Source organism: Musca domestica, unplaced genomic scaffold, assembly GCF_030504385.1.
Source record: "Musca domestica strain aabys unplaced genomic scaffold, Musca_domestica.polishedcontigs.V.1.1 129, whole genome shotgun sequence".
Classification (NCBI taxonomy): domain Eukaryota; kingdom Metazoa; phylum Arthropoda; class Insecta; order Diptera; family Muscidae; genus Musca; species Musca domestica.
This window is the reverse complement of record NW_026712171.1, coordinates 955,819-975,217: the sequence shown is the minus strand read 5'-3', so window position 1 is coordinate 975,217 and position 19,399 is coordinate 955,819. Positions and strand designations below refer to the sequence as shown.

The 19,399-nt window shown below is 34.5% G+C and overlaps 1 protein-coding gene across 2 annotated transcripts; it reads left to right on the top strand.

The window, feature by feature from the left end:
• The first annotated feature begins 3,815 nt into the window (after window positions 1-3,815).
• On the top strand, window positions 3,816-15,327 carry LOC131800737 (uncharacterized). 2 transcript variants are annotated; one of them, XM_059118425.1, is made up of 5 exons: window positions 3,816-4,506; window positions 10,556-10,708; window positions 10,769-11,021; window positions 11,091-11,315; window positions 15,063-15,192. In XM_059118425.1, the coding sequence occupies exons 1-4, from the start codon at window positions 4,411-4,413 to the stop codon at window positions 11,294-11,296; spliced, it is 708 nt and encodes a 235-aa protein (XP_058974408.1). In that variant the 5' UTR covers window positions 3,816-4,410; the 3' UTR covers window positions 11,297-11,315; window positions 15,063-15,192. The 2 variants fall into 2 exon arrangements, with proteins under 2 accessions (XP_058974408.1, XP_058974407.1); XM_059118424.1 differs by having other exon boundaries at window positions 3,820-4,506; window positions 11,091-11,287; window positions 15,063-15,327.
• Window positions 15,328-19,399: the final 4,072 nt, after the last annotated feature.

Sequence of the window (19,399 nt, the reverse complement as noted above, 5' to 3'; positions counted from 1 at the left end):
GGATATAGCTCCCATATATATTTTCGGCCGATTTCAAGCATTTGATGCACCAAACACGCTATGTATCCCCAATTTCAATGAAATTTGAAACGTGTGATAGATTTTATCTAAAAAAAATTATTTCCCAAATTATATTGAAATCGGTTCAGATTTGGATATAGCTCTCATATACATTTTCGGCCGATTTCATGTATTTGGTGGACCAAACAAGATATGTATGTCCAAATTTAATGAAATTTAAAATAAGTAACGGAATCGGGAGCAAAAATGAATTTTTCAAATTATATTGAAATCGGTTCAGATTTGGATATAGCTCCCATATATATTTTCGACCGATTTCATGTATTTGATGCACCAAACACGCTATGTATCTCTAATTTCAATGAAATTTGAAATGTGTAGCGGAAATTAAAACAAATATACATTTGTCAAATTATATTAAAATCGGTTCAGATTTAGATATAGCTCTCATATATATTTTCGACCGATTTATGCACCATACACGATATGTATGTTCGATTCCAAAGAAATTTGGAATATGTAACGGGATTTTGATTAGAAAATAAATTAGTCGAATTATATTAAAATCGGTTCAGATTTGGATATAGCTCCCATATATATTATCCGCCGATTTCACATATTTGATGCACAAAACACGATACGTATTTCCGATTCTAACGAAATTCGGCATGAGTGGCTAAATTTGGTACAAAAATAAATTTGACAAATTATATTCAAATACGCTCAGATGTGATTATAGCTCCATATATATACTCAGCCGATTTCACATATTTGATGCACCCAAAGCGAGAGAGACAAAATCTGGCACCAGCAAAAATTGCCAAATTATATTGAAATCAGTTGAGGTTTGGATATAGCTAACATATATATTTCGGCCGATTTCATACATATTATGCACCAAACACGATATATATGACCGATTCCAATGAAATTCAGAATGTGTGGCGGAATTTTGTTATAATAATAAATGTGATAAATTAATTGGAAATTAGTTAAGATTTGGATATAGCTCCCATATATATATTCTCGGCCGATTTCACATATTTGACGCACCAATTTCAATTAAATATGAAAGGTGTGGCGGAGTTTGGTGTAAAAGTATTTTTTTTTAATTATATTTAAATCGGATCAGATTGGGATATGATTTTAATAAGAACCATTGACCCACAACGCCTTAGGCTAACACTAAAAAACAACACAACAATTTATTTGAAATACGCTTATTACGGCGAAGTATGTTGCTATCTCGAATTCACTACTTGCAATAGAAATGCCACTCTACTTAAAAAAATTGCAGTTTCCTGCACGCTTGGTATTTGCTATGAAATAAATAAATCCAAAGGACAAACCCTTCGTGTATGTATGTCATGTTACTGCTTTTCTAATGGTTTTGGTTATTTACGCCTTAAATTAGTGCAATATTTTTTTTTTAATTTTTAAATTTGTTTTTCTTTATCCAACATATATTCGTAAATAAAATTTTGAATGCATATAAAATCAAAAGGGGTAGCGAAGCGCACCGGGTTCAGCTAGTAAACTAGTAAAAAAGCAGCTAAGTTCGACTGGGCCGAACTTTCAATACCCTCCACCATTTAGAAGGAATTTAGAAATTTAAAAAAAAAAATCCGAAAAATAACGTTAAAATGATGATCTTAATACGGGGACTACACGAAGGGACCTGCCTAGACGTGGACCTGCATTAGCAATTTTTGTCATAAGCTGTAGTACCCATTAAGATCTTCAAATACGAAATTTGAAACAATTCCGATGAATTTTAGGAATAGGTTGTATTACCCATAACAATCTTCGAATACGAAATTTGAAACAATTCAGGAGAATAATGTCTCTAAAATCATCAAAATACCGAATATCGGGAGGTACCGTTATATGGGAGCTATACGAAGACCGGCATAAGTATTTTTTTTTTTTCATAGACCGTGGTTCCCATTAAGATCTTCAAATACGAAATTTGAAAGAATTCCAATGAATAATGTCGCTAAAATCGTCAAAATACCGAATAACGGGAGGTACCGTTATATAGGAGCTATACGAAAACTTAGACCTGCATATGAAATTTTTAGGCATCGACTATAGTACCCATTACAAACTTCAAATACGACATTTGAAATAATTCGGGTGAAGAATGTCGCTAAAATCATCAAAATACCGAATATCGAGAGGTACCGTTATATGGGGCCTATACGAAAACGTGGATCTGCATACGAACTTTTTAGTCATAGGTTGTAGTATCATTACGAGCTCCGAATACGAAATTGGAAACAATGCGAATAAATGATGTCTCTAAAATCATCAAAATAGCGAATATCGGGTGAGATGAAAAATCTGCAACCAACTTCCGTAATATTCCATTCGGCAAATATTAAAAAATTAGCACGGGATAAAGCCATTGTAATATCAAAAAGGGGAAGAACTTACGCCGCAACAGAAAGAAAATAGAATAAATGTTAAATATTATCGCGAAAATATTCTGGAGGATGTACTAAAGCCTTGGACACGCAAACATTTTGGCCACAGACCTTGGACATTCCAACAGGTCTCAGCACCATCGCACGCGCCACCCAAGAATGGTTACATGGTTCCTCACTTCATTTCCAGCGCACAATGGCCACCAAAATCTCCGGATACCAATCCGTTGGACTATTGTGTCTGGAATATTTTGGAAAGCAAGGTTGGCCTTAAAAAATACCAAAGTGTCGATCACCTCAAGCATGCGCTTCGCCGGGAATGTGCCAAAATACCGCAGAGCAACATTCGGGCAGCGTATAACGGTTTCATTGGCCGTTTGAAGGCCATAATTCATGCCAAAGTTGAACTAAGTCCAAAGCTATTTCCGACATTTTTTGCTTCCATTCCATAAAATTTAAAAACAAAATGAAAGAAGAAAAAAGCTGTAAGTCCGGCCGTGCCGAACTTTGAATACCCTCCACCGTTTGGTACAAATTTGGCAATTTTCATAGACGAGTTTTGTCACAAGTTATTACAATATTTAAATGCGAAACTGAAAAAAATCTGTTTATAATGTAGCTAAAATCATAAAAATACCGAATATAGGGAGGTACCATGGGGATTATAAAACGTGGACCTGTACAGACAATTTTCTGTCATAGGCTGTAGTATCCATTACGAACTTCAAATGCGAAATTTGAAACAATTCCGGTAAATAATGTCGCTAAAATCATCAAAATACCCAATATCGGGAGGTACCGTTATATGAGGGCTATACGAAGACGTGGGCCTATATGGCCCATTTTCAATACCAAAAATTCTGCAGACATAATACACATTTGATTTGAATTTTAACAGCCTACTTCATTTCGTTCGGAAGCTAGAGTGATTTCCACAGACGGACAGTCTGACGGACATTGATAAATCGACATAGAATTTTATGCTGATCAAGAATATATATACTTTGTGGGGTCTAAATGGTATATTTCGAGGTGTTACAAACGGAATGACAACCTTAATATACCCTCCATACTATGGTGGAGGGTATAAAAATTATCTCGTTTGACTTTGTTGCCGTTTTTTTATCTCCCCCTGTATAGGGGCTATACGAAAACGTAGACCGAGATGACCCATTTACGAACTGAAACTGCTTACTTGGAACTTACACATGCGTTTTCTTCTATCCCTGATTATTTTGTAGTGTCTGTCATGAATATTTCGAGGAGTTACAAACGGAATAACAAAGCTAATATAGCCTTCATAAAATGGTGGAGGGTATAAAAAGAAAAAAAAAACAAATAAGGAAAAAAATATAAAGAAAAGCATAAGAGATTTATTGTAAACAAAGGTGATTTCCATCCATCTATTCACTCGCTCAAGATATTTGCATGAATTGGTCATACCCAAACTAAGCCGAGGATTACTAAAACGCCATGATTATACGCTAATTGTCGGGAATTAACAAAAATATAAACACACACAGAGACATATTAAGTGGATTATTATTGATCTTGTAATGAAATAAAAAGTGGGACTCAATAGCACCTGCCACCTTCGAACTAACTACCAAGTGATCCAGCAATATTTATCGAAAGACATACACGCGCACACACACATGGACAATTACAAGAAGATCACCTCCAGCAGCAGCAGTATTTTATCATTTTTCTATCTGCGTTTTTAGCATCTCCAACACCTTGTCATTGTTATTGGAATTGGAATTATTGCCATTGTTAATTAGTAGTGAATTCGGTTTCAATCTTTTTCACATTGAACAAATGTCAAATCAAAAATTAAAGTGCAATTGAAAACACAAACAAAAACAACACAAAACATAAATAAATTAATAATTTTGTATTTTATTTCAATCATTTATTCGTTAAGCGAATACCGCCGCATCCACAACAAGAAACTATTTCGAAAATGTTGTCTTATCTTTTTAAATTGTTGGCGATCATCACTTTATTGGCAGCAGCAGCAACATCGACACATGGCGCCGCTGTGGAACACAATCCCAAAGTAAGTGAATTTTTATTTGTTAATTAATTTGGAAATTGTTTTACAAATTTAGGTATTTATCTTTTTGTTTTGTTTTGACACCTCACAGTAAATGTTTATATTTGTTTTTGTTTAAAAATTGGTGGATTTTATTATACCCTACACCACATAGTGGTAAGGGTATTATGTCTTCGTGCATTTGTTTGTAACACGGAGAAGGAAGCGGGATAGACCCATAGTTACTTTTGAGGATCTCCATAGAATCACTTTCTGAGTTGATTTATGCATGTCAGTCCGTCTGTCCGTCTGTCCGTCCGTCCTTCCGTCCATGTATATTTGTGAACAAAATGCAGGTCGCATTTATTATCCGATTTGGATGAAATTTTCCAAACAACATTTGTTTGGCCCAAGGACGAACCCTATTGAAATTGGAGATAATCGGTAAAAATTTAGATATAGCTCCCATATATATCTTCGTCAGATTTGCCACCACCAAACGTGTAATATCAGCCCGAATAGTATGGAATTTTGCACATACAAGCAGATTAGGACTGAAAATAAGTATGCCAAATTTGATCAAAATCGGTTCAGATATAGGTATAGCTCCAATATATTTTGTTCATCCGATCTGTTGTATTTGTTACCCACAGCCGTAATATGCACTCCGTAACAACGATATTCAGGGAACAATATATCAAATACAGCTCAGAAATATCTTTGCCAAATTTTATCGAGATCGGTTCAGATTTGGATATAGCTCCCACATATATCTTTATCTGATTTCAAATTACTTTTGCACCAAATGGGCAATACAAGTCCGAATTTAAAAGATACAAATTCTTCGGCATATTTAGTCCTTTGAACTATAAATAAAAACTTTAAATTGTTATGTGGAACTCTACTAAATTAGCAAAGTGGTGTAGGGTATCATAAAGTCGGTCCCGCCCGACTTTAGGACTTTCTTTACTGGTTAAAATTAAAGGCGACATGCGATAGTTTCACGTTAAATAGAATAATTAAAAGTTTACCATGGAAGTTTAGATGTTATAATGTTCGTGTCTTAAGTCTTTCGTTTTAAAGGTGAATGCGCTCGTTTCTTAAGTCTTTTCATTGGGCAGCAAGTTTTTTTCTACAGTTTTTTGCATGGAAAGTATAATATGACCCGAGGGCTGCAGTAATGTCATCATATTTTTGTACATCGACCGAATATAGAAATAAAATGGCATTGTCGAAATCTTCCGCTTAAAATGGAGGCGTGAGATAAAATCAGCTGTTTAACTAGCAAATAACCCATTTTCCTGGTACTCTTTGAGTGCTTCAAAACTATGTTGTGATTGGGCCAAAAAGTTTGTAACACCTCGAAATATTGAGCCAACCTAGACCCACCATGATCTAACTATGTGCCCATCCAATTTGCATGTCTGTTTCGCATCGCAAAATTCTTAGGGGAGGAAATGGTGACAAAACAGATTTTTTCTTAATTATGTCATTATAGCAGAATTTTACGTGGAATTGAAGCACCGAAATCTATAATTTTGCACTGTTATCGGATAATATTTAGATGGTGATATGGACCAAGGTATGGTCCATATCACGAAATATAAAAACACCACACTATGTAAAGGGAATTATATATTTACTAGCAAATGCCCGCTTCTTCGTCCTTCAAATCTTAGATTCGTTTCAACAGTTCATGTTAGGCGTTCTTAGCACTCAAAATGCACCTAAGTCTTTATGGACCAAATCCGTTTCAGGACATTTGGAGTCGACGCCTGTCTGTCTGGTGCGCACGAAAACTCTCGAAGGGAGTATCCGATTTGGTCCAAACTTGGTATATCGAAGTTAGAGTTAGGTCAAAATTTTCAAAGAAAATAATTTGCCTCATAAAAAAAGAAAGGCTCAACCGATTTTGTTCGAACCTGGCGAATTCCCATATTTTTATCAGTGATACATCTGGTGCGAAAATGGACAATATCAACTGATTCCATCAAGTACCTCCCCCACAAAGGGTCAAAATTTGTAATATTATTATAACTCTTTTAAAATGTGAAATAAGAGTCCGATTCTCTTAAAAGTTCATCCCAAAATTTTTAAACACAAAATCTGGTGTAAAAATGGTCTGTACCTCCCCCACGACAGATCAAAATTTTGAATAAGTATTTCTGTCATAAATGCGAAATAAGCATCCTATTCTCATCAAATTTCACATATTTCAATATTTATACCAACACACATCGGTCCACTATAGCTCGCTCAGCTCCATCCCTCCACCTAACACCAAATGTAGTACTATTTAGTACTTTTCCATCAATTACAGTACGTATTTGCAAAACATAAATTACATCTCTACACTAGACTACACTATCTAATATCAAATTACGGGATTCCAGTCCTATCCCTTCACCCAATACCAAATTTAGTACAATTTGGTACTTTTTGTACAAATATAGGACACATTTCCAAAACCACCTACATATCTTAACCACATACACCAACAGTTACATCTGCATCATATTTCAAAATTCCATCTCTATACATTACATCTCTTTTCGTACATTTCCGAAACAACCTCCACATGCCCAGGCAAACCATGAACAGAGGCCCTAATACCAAATTTCTGTATCCGTTCACGCAATACCAAAATAAGTACCTTTCGTACCCTTGCTGAACGCATTTCCAAACCCACGTCCACGTTTTCCTATATTCTAGTTTTACATAGTTGAACTTGTTCGAATATTGAATTCGGATGGTTTTACTATTAAAGGCGTTATTTGCCTTATGTAGAAATGAATTAAAAGTTCAGCAGGGCCGAACTTAAGTCATATTAAATTATTTTCAAATTAGAAATAAAATAATTCGAATAGAACAGTGTCGGGTTTTTTCGGGATACCGTAGTATTTTGTTGTTGCAAAATGGTCAGGCTTTATCCCTTTATTGTTGTTTTTATAACAACAACGTTTGTTTATTAGTGGAGAACGATGGTAATGTTTACCAGGGGGTAAGGCAGGGAATACCTAGGTTTCGGAAATAGCCGCCAATCCTCATCAGTTCCCTTGTTGTTTGCCTGGGATATTCTCCCCAAAGAATTAAATAAAACTAAAATTCTTTTGGAAAGTCTTCTAAATCTTAAAATAACTTCTGGGGAGAATATCCCAGACAAAAACAAGGGAACTGATGAGGATTGGTGGCTCTTTCCGAAACCTAGGTATTCCCTGCCTTACCCCCTGGTAAACATTGCCATCGTTCTCCACTAATAAGCAAACGTTGTTTTTATAAAAACAACAATAAAGGGGTAAAGCCTGACCATTTTGCAACAACAAAATAATTCGAATTTAAAAAAAAATAGTGAATTACAATTGAAATGTTTCAAAATACGAATTAATTTGTGAATTATACATGAAATTAATCAGAGCTTAAATATTGTACCTTGAAAAATATTTCCCATAACATTAAACGAAATTTGTTGCGATAGTCGAATAGGAATGCTGTTTTGCCAAAACTTTTTCACTTAGCATTCCAGGGATTTGCTCTAATGTTTGTATTTGTAATTTTTGTGTTGGGAATTCCTCAAAAGTGGAAAATAGCACTTCGATTTGATCGTAGAAGTCCGACTTCAATGGATGCTTCCTCAAAATGGATTTTACTTATATCCACTGGTCTTAATAAATCCAATAAACAATATTCACATTTTCACCAATACAATACACCAAATTTTTGAAATATTTGTTATTACAAACAACAATTTACCTCGAGTATTTCGTTGTCATGTAATGCAATATGTATCAATGTATGTACTTTAAGTTTTGAACCAATTGTGGCTTTTTTATTCAATATATTTTATTTTGCAAGACATTTGTTTGGTTAATGGTAGAAAAAGACACCAAAGATGTGTGGTCTTAGAACCACATCAAAAACATTCTTGACAAGTGTCGTAAAGTATGGGTTTCACAAAAAAAAAAGAAAAAAAAAACTAGAAGAATTGGCAAATGAACGGATGTTGATTTCCAAGGCAAAGGTGAAGAAATTCAGATAGAATAAAACATTAAATTCGGCCGGGCCAAACTTTTAATACCCTTCACCATTGGGTAAAAAAAAAATATATAAAAGTATCTGAATTCAGTAATTGAATACTAAAAAGATTTCCTATATGGACAAACCAATCTTTAGACAAGTCCGTGGAAAAATGTGGCAAAAATCATCAAAATACCGATTATTGGAGGTACTTTTATATGGGGGCTACGCGTAAACATGGACCTAGACATACAATGTTCCGTCACCGGACCTGGAACCTATTATGACCTATATATACCAATTTTTAGACAATTCCGTGAAAAATGTAGCGAATATCGGGAAGTACCGTCATATGGGGGCTATACGAAAACATGGACCTAGAATGGGATTTCTTTATATATGGCTGAAAAACCAGAAGTGGCTATCGCTAGAGCACTCCAGCATTTAAATGTGAATAAATCTTCTGTTTCACGTACCATCGCTCGTTACCGTGATACTGATACTGGTAGCGTAGCCCGACGTCAAGGAAGTGGACGAAAGAAAACAGCAAAAAAAACAGTAAAGAAGCGACTTGATTGAAACCCGTGTCGCAGAGGCCGAAAAATGGCTCGTGAGCTGAACATATCGCAATATTCCATTCGGCAAATATTGAAAAATGAGCTCGGGGTAAAGCCATTGAAATTCCAAAAAGTGCAAGAACTTACACCGCAGCAGAAAGAAAATATACTCAAAAGAGCTAAAGAGTTTCTTCGCTTGGCTGAAAGTGGTGAACTGCCGAATTTGGTTTTCTCCGTCTCCGATGAGAAAACATTCGTTGTCCAGCAGTTTGTAAACAAACAAAATGATCGTGTTTACTTGCCAAAGAGGTCAGCTGAAAATGTGCATCTTCGGTTGGCCACCAGAACTCAAGCGCCGGCCATGGTGATGGTGTGGGCCGCCATAACAGCCGATGGTCGCTCTCCGCTCGTATCGTAATCGACCGTTGCATCAGAATAAATGCCGAATATTATCGCGAAAATATTCTGGAGGGTGTATTAAAGTCTTGGGCACGCAAACATTTTGGCCGCAGATCTTGGACATTCCAACAGGACTCAGCAGCATCGCACTCAGGACGCGCCATCCAAGAATGGTTACAAAGTGAAGTTCCTCGCTTTATTTCCAGCACACAATGGCCACCAAAATCTCCGGATACCAATCCCTTGGACTATTGTGTCTGGACTATTTAGGAAAATTTATTTTTGTTCCAAATTCCGTTACGCATTCCAAATTTTGAAACTTTATATGTAATCGATCAATAGATATGTGCATATAAAATCTAAATTTTTCGGAGGTACCTCCGATTCTGATGCTATATCTCCAGTTCCAAGTGGAATTTCAAAAATTTATATAGCCTATGTTACTTTCAGGCGATGTTTTAGTACACTTGGAAATTTTCAGGAAAGTCTGTGGAGCGGTTTTCGAGTCCATAAATTACAAACAAACAAACATACAAACATTTTCCTCTTTTTATAGATATAGAAGTATTATATTATTATTATTATAAAATTATATAATTATAAAAATTGTTTTACAAACCGACTCATGTAATTCTGCATTAGCAGAATGTCCATTTCCGACCGATAAAGTGTTAATTGCTAATGAGAACATGGTATGAAATCTAGCAAGACAATAATTCTTTTGTAAAATTTTGAGTAAATCTAATCAAAATTATAATTTTTATTTGAAAAAAATAATTCTTTGGTGATATAATAAAGTTGCTTATTGTCCAAATATTGATTAAAATATTTAAATTATTGTCAGTAACTTCAAACTCTCAGTACTTCAAGTGTCAAAATTACTCTCTCAACTAAAGAGAAGGCTGCCTCACTTATCATCATGTATATTTTATGAACTTCCCTACATAAACTTGTAGGACTTTAGAGGCCCTCGTTTTGGTATATATGATATAAATGTACATTCCGTTTTTTGACTGAATTTCTTAAAGCCAAAGATCTAAAAAATTATAAACTTTTTAATTTGGCATTACATTTCTCCCTTTGTTGTATTACATTTCTTACAGAAACGACAAATCTATCGTGAGCAGGTTTTACCACATGCCGGTGGCAGGATACCCGATACAGCGTTCGAGACAGATCGGTTATTTCTGAATCAGTTACAAAAGGATGGCATTGCAGTACCGGATGGCATTCTACCAGAACAGCGTAATCCTCAAGTAAACAAAATTAACAAGTTTATATCAATATGAATATAACATTTAAATTTCCCTTTCCAGGTCTATCCCTTCTTCAATCGTCCCTCGCGCAATGTATTTCGCATTGCCTTGAGCTCGGACGGCCGGTATATACCGCAGGAGGGACGTTATCATTATCAAGAATTACCATCGATTGAGACCACCTATTTGTATCCACAAATACATGGACAAAAGACGACATTGTCACACGACGGTGTAACTCTGCCCGTCTACAGTCCGTTTCGCATTCACAATCCACTACTGAATCAAGTGAAATTCCAACCCAAGGATAAATGTGAGTGTTTTCAGGTTTTGTTGTTTTGAGAAAATTACGAATAGTTTGTATTGAAATTTTCGTTTGCAGCCCAATTTCAAAATGTCTCACCGTTCGGTGGCAACAAGCCCCTGGCTAAGGCCAAATCCTATCAAAATGTGAACATTTTGAATTCACCATTAACGCCGTTGGCTGGAGCAAAGGTATCGCTGGTACAACAACAGGGTGTCAGCGGTGGAGGACCTAAAAATTATTTACCCGATTATACGTTGACCAGTCAGAGTCATGTAAGCTAGACAGCGTACGAACTTGAATGTAATTAAACATAGATATATGAAAAAATTCTTCCAAAATTATTCTGTCGGCTGAGGGTTCTACATTTGTTATACCCTCCACCAAAAAAGGTATGGAGGGTATATTAAGTTCGTCATTCCGTTTGTAACTCATCGAAATAATCATTTTAGACCCAACAAAGTATATATACTTGATCAGCGTAAAATTCTAAGACGATTTAGCCCTGTCCGTCCGTCTGTCCGTCTGTTGTAATCACGCTACAGTCTAAACGAATTAAGATAGGAAGCTAAAATTATGCACAGATCTCTCTTTTGTCTGCAGGGAGGTCAAGTTCGAAGATGGGCTATATCGGTCCACGATATCGTATAGCCCCCATATAACGGTACCCCCCGATATTCAGTATTTTGATGATTTTACCCACATTTTTCAACGGAATTGTCTGAAAATCCACACAAGGAGTTCTTTTTGGGTACTTTATACCTCGGCAGAGAATTGTTCATATAGGTCCACGATATCGTATAGCCCCCATGTAACGGTACCCCCCGATATTCGGTATTTTGAAGATTTTACCCACATTTTTGAACGGAATTGTCTGAAAATCCACACAAGGAGTTCCTTGTGGGTACTTTATACCTCGGCAGAGAATTATCTATATAGGTCCACAATATCGTATAGCCCCCATATAACGGTACCCCCCGATATTCGGTATTTTGATGATTTTACGCACATTTTTCAACGGAATTGTCTGAAAATCCACACAAGGAGTTCCTTGTGGGTACTTTATACCTCGGCAGAGAATTATCTATATAGGTCCACAATATCGTATAGCCCCCATATAACAGTACCCCCCGATATTCGGTATTTTGATGATTTTCCCACATTTTTCAACGGAATTGTCTGAAAATCCACACAAGGAGTTTCTTGTGGGTACTTTATACCTCGGCAGAGAATTATCTATATAGGTCCACAATATCGTATAGCCCCCATATAACAGTACCCCCCCAATATTCGGTATTTTGATGATTTTACCCACATTTTTCAACGGAATTGTCTGAAAATCCACACAAGGAGTTTCTTGTGGGTACTTTATACCTCGGCAGAGAATTATCTATATAGGTCCACAATATCGTATAGCCCCTATATAACGGTACCCCCGATATTTGGTATTTTGATGATTTTACCCACATTTTTCAACGGAATTGTCTGAAAATCCACAAAAGGAGTCCCTTGTGGGCATTTTACCTCCTCAAAATGAAGTGTCTATATAGGTCCACGATATCGTATATCCCCCATATAACTGTAACCTCCGATATTCGGTATTTTGATGATGTTAGCCACGCTTTTCAATGGAATTGTCTTAAAATCAACACAAGTAGTTCCTTGTGAGTACTTCACCCCCTGAGAGAGAATTGTCTATACAGGTCCACGATATCGAATATCCCCCATATAACGGTACCTCCCGATATTCGGTATTTTATGATTTGACCCACATTTTTCATCGGAATTGTCTGAAAATCCACACAAGGAGTTCCTTGTGGGTACTTTATACCTCGGCAGAGAATAATCCATATAGATCCACGAAATTGTATAGTCCTCATATAACGGTACCCCCGATATTCGGTATTTTGATGTTTTTAGCCATATTTTTCAACGGTATGGTCACAAGGGGTTCTTTGTACACAAGGGGTTCTTTGTGAGCACTTTACCCACCGACAGAGAATTCTCTATATAGGTTAACGATAACGTATAGCTCCCATATAACGGTACCCCCGCGGTATTCGGTATTTTGATGATTTTAGCCACATTTTCCAATCGTATTGTCTGAAAATCCACACACGGAGTTCCTTGTGAGTACTTTACACGCAGACATAGATTTGTCTTTATAGGTCCACAATATCGTATATCCCCCCATATATCGGCACCTTCGTATATTAGATATTTTAAAGATTTTAAAAGAATTTTTATTGGATTTTATTTTTTTGAAAATTTTCTAATTCGTTCCAAATGGTGGAGGGTATTCAAAGTTCGGCCCGCTCGAACTTACTGCTTTTTTACTTGTTGTTGTCTCGTTTTGTTATAAATTTACCTCATCTGACTCTTATTAGCTATAAAACTGGTACTTTATAAACCTAAACTGAAAAGGCTTCATGTTCTATCTGTCAACACGTTTTAACTCTCCTGCTATTAACCATAATGTTAGTTTTTATTAACATCTTTCCCAACTAGATCACTGTTGGTGTCTAGGAACTAAATTTGTCTAAATGGTACTAAATTTAGTATTTGGTGAAGGAGTATAGCTGGAATTTGGAATTTAATTTTGAGGTCACTGTTGGTTTCTAGATTTTCACATGTAGACGTTAAAATAGTTTTAGACTTCCAAATGAAAGAACTTAAGAACAGAGACCTTAACAACTCTGAAATTTCCCTTATTACCAAATTTTGTATCTCATAGTACAATTATAGCACGTATATGCAAAACTAGCTCTTTTTCTCAATCACAGACACTGACAGTAACATCCATATCAAATTTCAGGATTCCAGCTCTATCCCTTCACACAATAACAAATTTAGTACTTTTCGTACAATTATAGTACACATTTCGAAAACAGCCTCCATATCCCAATTCCACATACCAACAGAGACCTCAATAGCAAATTTGAGGATTCCACCTCTGTCCCTTAACTCAATACTAAATTTAGTACCGTTTAGTACTTTTCGTACGAATATAGTACGCATTTCCAAATCTCAAACACAGATATCATCATTAATCTAAATATCAATTTTCAGAATTTTACCTCTATCCCTTCACCCAGTACCAAATTTAGTACCACATAGTACTTTTCGAACAATTATAGTACACATTTTCGAAACCACCTCCATATGTTCAGGCTACCCATAAACAGCGAATCTAATACCAAATATAGGATTTCAAGAACTATCTTTTCACCCAATATCAAATTATACCAAATAAAGAACTATTTAGTACTTTTCGTGCACTTGTAGTACACATTTAAAAACACCACTCTTTATCAAACGGGGATCCCAACATTTTTTTTCAAAATCCCAAATTTAGTACCATTTAGTACACTTAGTACACATTTCTAAAAACCACCTTCATGTATCAAACACACTTTCCAACCTTGATTATCATATCAAGTTTCATAATACCAAATGGTATCATTTTAGAAGTTTAGTACCATTTTAGAACTTTTCGTAACCTTAATGTTCGAATTTCCAAAAACCTATCATCAGTCATCTATCATTCCAAGTTTCAGCTTCTAGCTCAGTCCAATACAAAGTATTAATTTTTTAGTACATTTTAGTACTTTCCGTATCGTTTTTGTGTGAATATCAATATCACACGCCTACGCACCAAGACTAACGCTCGTGCAAAATTCTCAAGATTCTAACTTCAGCTGTTTCGTATTTCATTTTATATATATATATAGAATATATAATATACTTTATATAGCATAGTGATATATCTAAGTTTACAAATGGTTGGAAGCTCCTTAAAGCACCACTAACTGTTAATACGAACTAATTTCCCCCTTTACATTCCTCTTACACCTTTCTCCGTCAAACGGATATGTGCCACTCTTCATACTTTAAAATTTGCCTTTTGATGTTTCGTAACCGTTTGCGCCTAAAATTATGCACTGCCCAAAATTTACCACTAACAACATTTAAATATAGATGGCGTCCTAAATGTCAGATGTAAAAGAATAAATAATTAATTTACCAATACTTTTTTAATTCTTCTTGCAGCTATTCAATGATTTTGATGAATTATTTAATCAATTCGATGTAAATGACGGTAATGCCAAGAAATCTCAATCATATTCCAGGATCAACACCAATGGACAACAGCGACAGCATCATCATGTCTTAACGTATTAGATAGAATATTATTAGTTTTGTATATTTTTTATTATTTTATAATTTAGTTTCTAAGCAAACAATTTCTATACCTTTTGTATATCAATATTGAAAATTTGAAAATAAATTTACATAGAGAAGTATTTTTTTTAAATACATTTTAAGTGTATTATTTACATTTCTCATTTAGTTGGGACTTATTTTTTTATATTATGTTACTATTTACCGGCCAAAGCACGCAGTGTTTATAATGCAATATAAAATTGTAGTATAGATGGCGTTTTAAACATATATACATATCTATACAAGAGGAAAATGTTTGTACGTTTGATTGTTTGTTAATTATAGACTCAAAAACTGCTAAACAGATATCCCTGAAAAGTTTTAAATATACTGCAGCATCGCCTGAAAGTATTATAGGCTATATACAATTTTTGCAATCCCACTTGGAACTGGAGATGTAACATCAGAATCGGAGGTACCTCCAAAAAATTTAGATTTTGTCGGTTCTAGATACAGTCTTCAAATTTGGATTGTTTAACGACCCTCCGAACAATAATAAACTTGCCAAATTATATTGAAATCGGCTCAGATTTGGATATACCTCCCATATATGTTTTCGTCCGATTTCATGCGCCAAACACGCTATATATGTCCGATTCAAATAAAATTCGAAATGAATACCGGAATTTGGTACAAAAATGAATTTGTCATATTATGTTGAAATCGGTTCAGATTTAGATATAGCTCCTATATACATTTTCTGCTGATTTCATGTATTTGATGCACCAAACTCGTTATGTATCGCTAATGAAATTTGGAATTTGTGACGGAATTTGGTCTACAAATAAACTATAAATTATATTATAACCGATTCAGATGCGTATATTTACTTATTAAGGAACATAGACCCACCACGCCTTTGGTATGGTGCTAGGTTAGCAGTAAAACAAGTTTAAATTAAATATATATATATTTTGATTTCTGTTATGATTATTCAAATTTTTGACCCTCTATGGAGTGGGTATATGAGATATGTGATAATTTTTAGAGCCTTTTGTTTTTCAAAATCTTGAACCCTATGTGGGGGAGGTACCAGAGAAAATGGTCTGATCTCTACCACCTTTATAACAGATCTTGTGTTGATAGAAATATTAAGATGTGCCAAGTCTGAATGGAATCGGATGTTAAGTTCGCGATTTATGAGTTTCATAAATATTCAAAATTTTTACCCTTTGTGGGGGAGGTACCAGAAGGAATGATCCGTTCTCTACCATCTTTATAACAGATCTTGTGTTGATGGAAATATTGAGATGTGCCAAGTCTGAATGGAATCGAATATTAATTTCGCGTTTTATGAGCTTCAAAATTTTGACCTTTGTGGGGGAGATACCAGAAGGAGTGGGCCGATATATTCCATCTTCACACCAGGCTTTGAGTTAATGAAAATATTATAATGTGCGTAATTTGAAGACAATCCGACTCTTACATCACATTTTGTAAGAGTTCTAATTATTCAAAATTTTGACGCTTTGTGGGGAGGTTCTGACCTAGCATTGATGCAAATACTAAGATTTGCAAATTTGAAGTAAAATTAGATTATTCTTTCTCTTTCTGTACAGTAAAATATATATACATTTTTTTTTTTTTTTTTTTTTTGAAAATTTCGACCAAAAGAAGTGGACCGATATTTTCCATCTCCGAACTCGATCTAAGTTTGATAACAATATTCCTATATACCAAAATTGGCCATTCAAGAATTATCGTACGCATCAGCCAATCAGACAGACAAACACACAGACATCGCTAGATCGACTCCAAATGTCCTGAAATGGATTTGGTCCAAAGAGACCTAGTGTCTAAAACCGTTATTGCGATGAGGCATGTTTTGGCCGTATTAAATGATATATACCCTCTGTAGCCATATTCACTATTTTATTGGAACACTTCTACGCGATTTTCTTAGATTTTATCCTTTGCTGGCAAGTGTCAGTCTTTAACATGTAGATTGTACCTATTTGTTATATATCCGAAGTCTTGGCTATCAGTATCACTGTAATGATTAAAAGCCGGGATTAAAAATATTCGCAGATTAATTCGTTTTTTCATAAATGTTATGGTCAATCAGGTTATGGTCCAGTTGGCTTCTGTTCACCCTAAACTCTAGCCCCACGCCAAATTACGAGACGATTGGTCTACACTTGTGTTCTCTAGAGCAACTAGAGCCAAATCAGGAAATTTTTCTGTTTTTGGTAAATTTTCACCACTAAAAATATTTTGGGATCATGTCCAACAACAATATGCTTCCATTCTGACCCAGGATCACAAGAAACTTATCAAACTATTTCCCCATCCAATACATTAGAATAAATGTCTATAGTTTGAGTTTCATATTGCATTTGATTTGTATATTCCGGTGTAGGTTATTCGATTGTCGTTGTTGCCAACTAAACATTTTTGTTTTCCCCTTTTCTTAAACATCTCAATTTGTTATTAAACTGAAGATTCCAAATGCCTATCAATAAAAATTTTGATAGGAAGCTAGCCGACATGTCTGTGTTGAATGATAATCACGTAATTCAGTAAATGGATTACATTCGTCATGCTTGTAGAGTAGCACACAGAAAACAAACAACAGACTAATGGCATAGATGCAATAAAACTAAACAACAAAAAAAAAAAAACAAATGCAAAAAGACAAGCAAACAAAAAACTCAAAAACCCTCAAAAATAAAAATACAAACCAATGAAAGTAAAAGTCCAACAATAGCCAAGCCGCACAGCAACTGCCCAAATGTACAAAAACAACATGTATGTTACTGCCAGATTTAGTTGTATGCCCACAACAGAAAATCATAATGTTAATGGGGGAGTGGTAAATGTGACGTATGACTTAGGGTACACAACATAATTTGTACATTAAAAAGCTTTTTCATATCTGTTTTATACCCTCAAGCTTTTCATCCAAGGCAGGACAATTTCGATAATTTCTTATATTCAAGAGTACCCTTTTGATAATATTAACGTATATATATATATATATATATATATATATATATATATATATATATATATATATATATATATATATATATATATGTATGTATGTATATATGTATCATGTGATAGGACAAAAATGTTTGGTCTACAAATAAATTATTATTATTAACGTATATATATATATATATATATATATATATATATATATATATATATATATATATATATATATATATATATATATATATATATATATATATATATATATATATATATATATATATATATATATATATATATATATATATATATATATATATGTATGTATATGTATCATGTGATAGGACAAAAATGTTTGGTCTACAAATAAATTCGTCAAATTGTATTGAAACCGGTTCAGATTCGGATATTATTTTATTACGGAACACAGTCCCAGTACACAGTAAACCAGTAAGAAAAAGTCGGGCGGGTCCGATATGGGGTATGTATTATGTGATAGGACAAAAATGTTTATATTATATTGAAATCTGTAGAGGTTTGGAATTTGTGATAGAATTTGGTCTACAAATAAATTCGTCAAATTGTATTGAATCCGGTTCAGATTCGGATATTATTTTATTACGGAACACAGTCCCAGTACACAGTAAACCAGTAAGAAAAAGTCTAAAGTCGGGCATATTTAGTAGAGCTCCCGAATTTATTTGAATTAGATCATACCACCTATCAACATTTGGCTATAGAGCAGTTACAATTTGGTTCCAGAGGGAACTTATATTTGGAAGATATTTTTATCTTTTATACCAAACTAGCTGAACCCGGTGCGCCTCGCTACCCCTGTTGATTTTATATGCATTCAAAATTTTATTTACGAACATATGTTGGATAAAGAAAAACAAATTTAAAAATTAAAAAAAATATATTGCACTAATTTAATGCGTTAATAAACAAAATCATTACAAAAGCAGTAACATGACATGCATACACGAAGGATTTGTCCTTTGGATTTATTTATTTCATAGCAAATACCAAGCGTGCAGGAAACTGCAATTTTTTTTAAGTAGAGTGGCATTTCTATTGCAATTAGTGAATTCGAGATAGCAACATACTTCGCCGTAATAAGCGTATTTCAAATAAATTGTTGTGTTCTTTTTTAGTGTTAGCCTAAGGCGTTGTGGGTCAATGGTTCTTATTAAAATCATATCCCAATCTGATCCGATTTAAATATA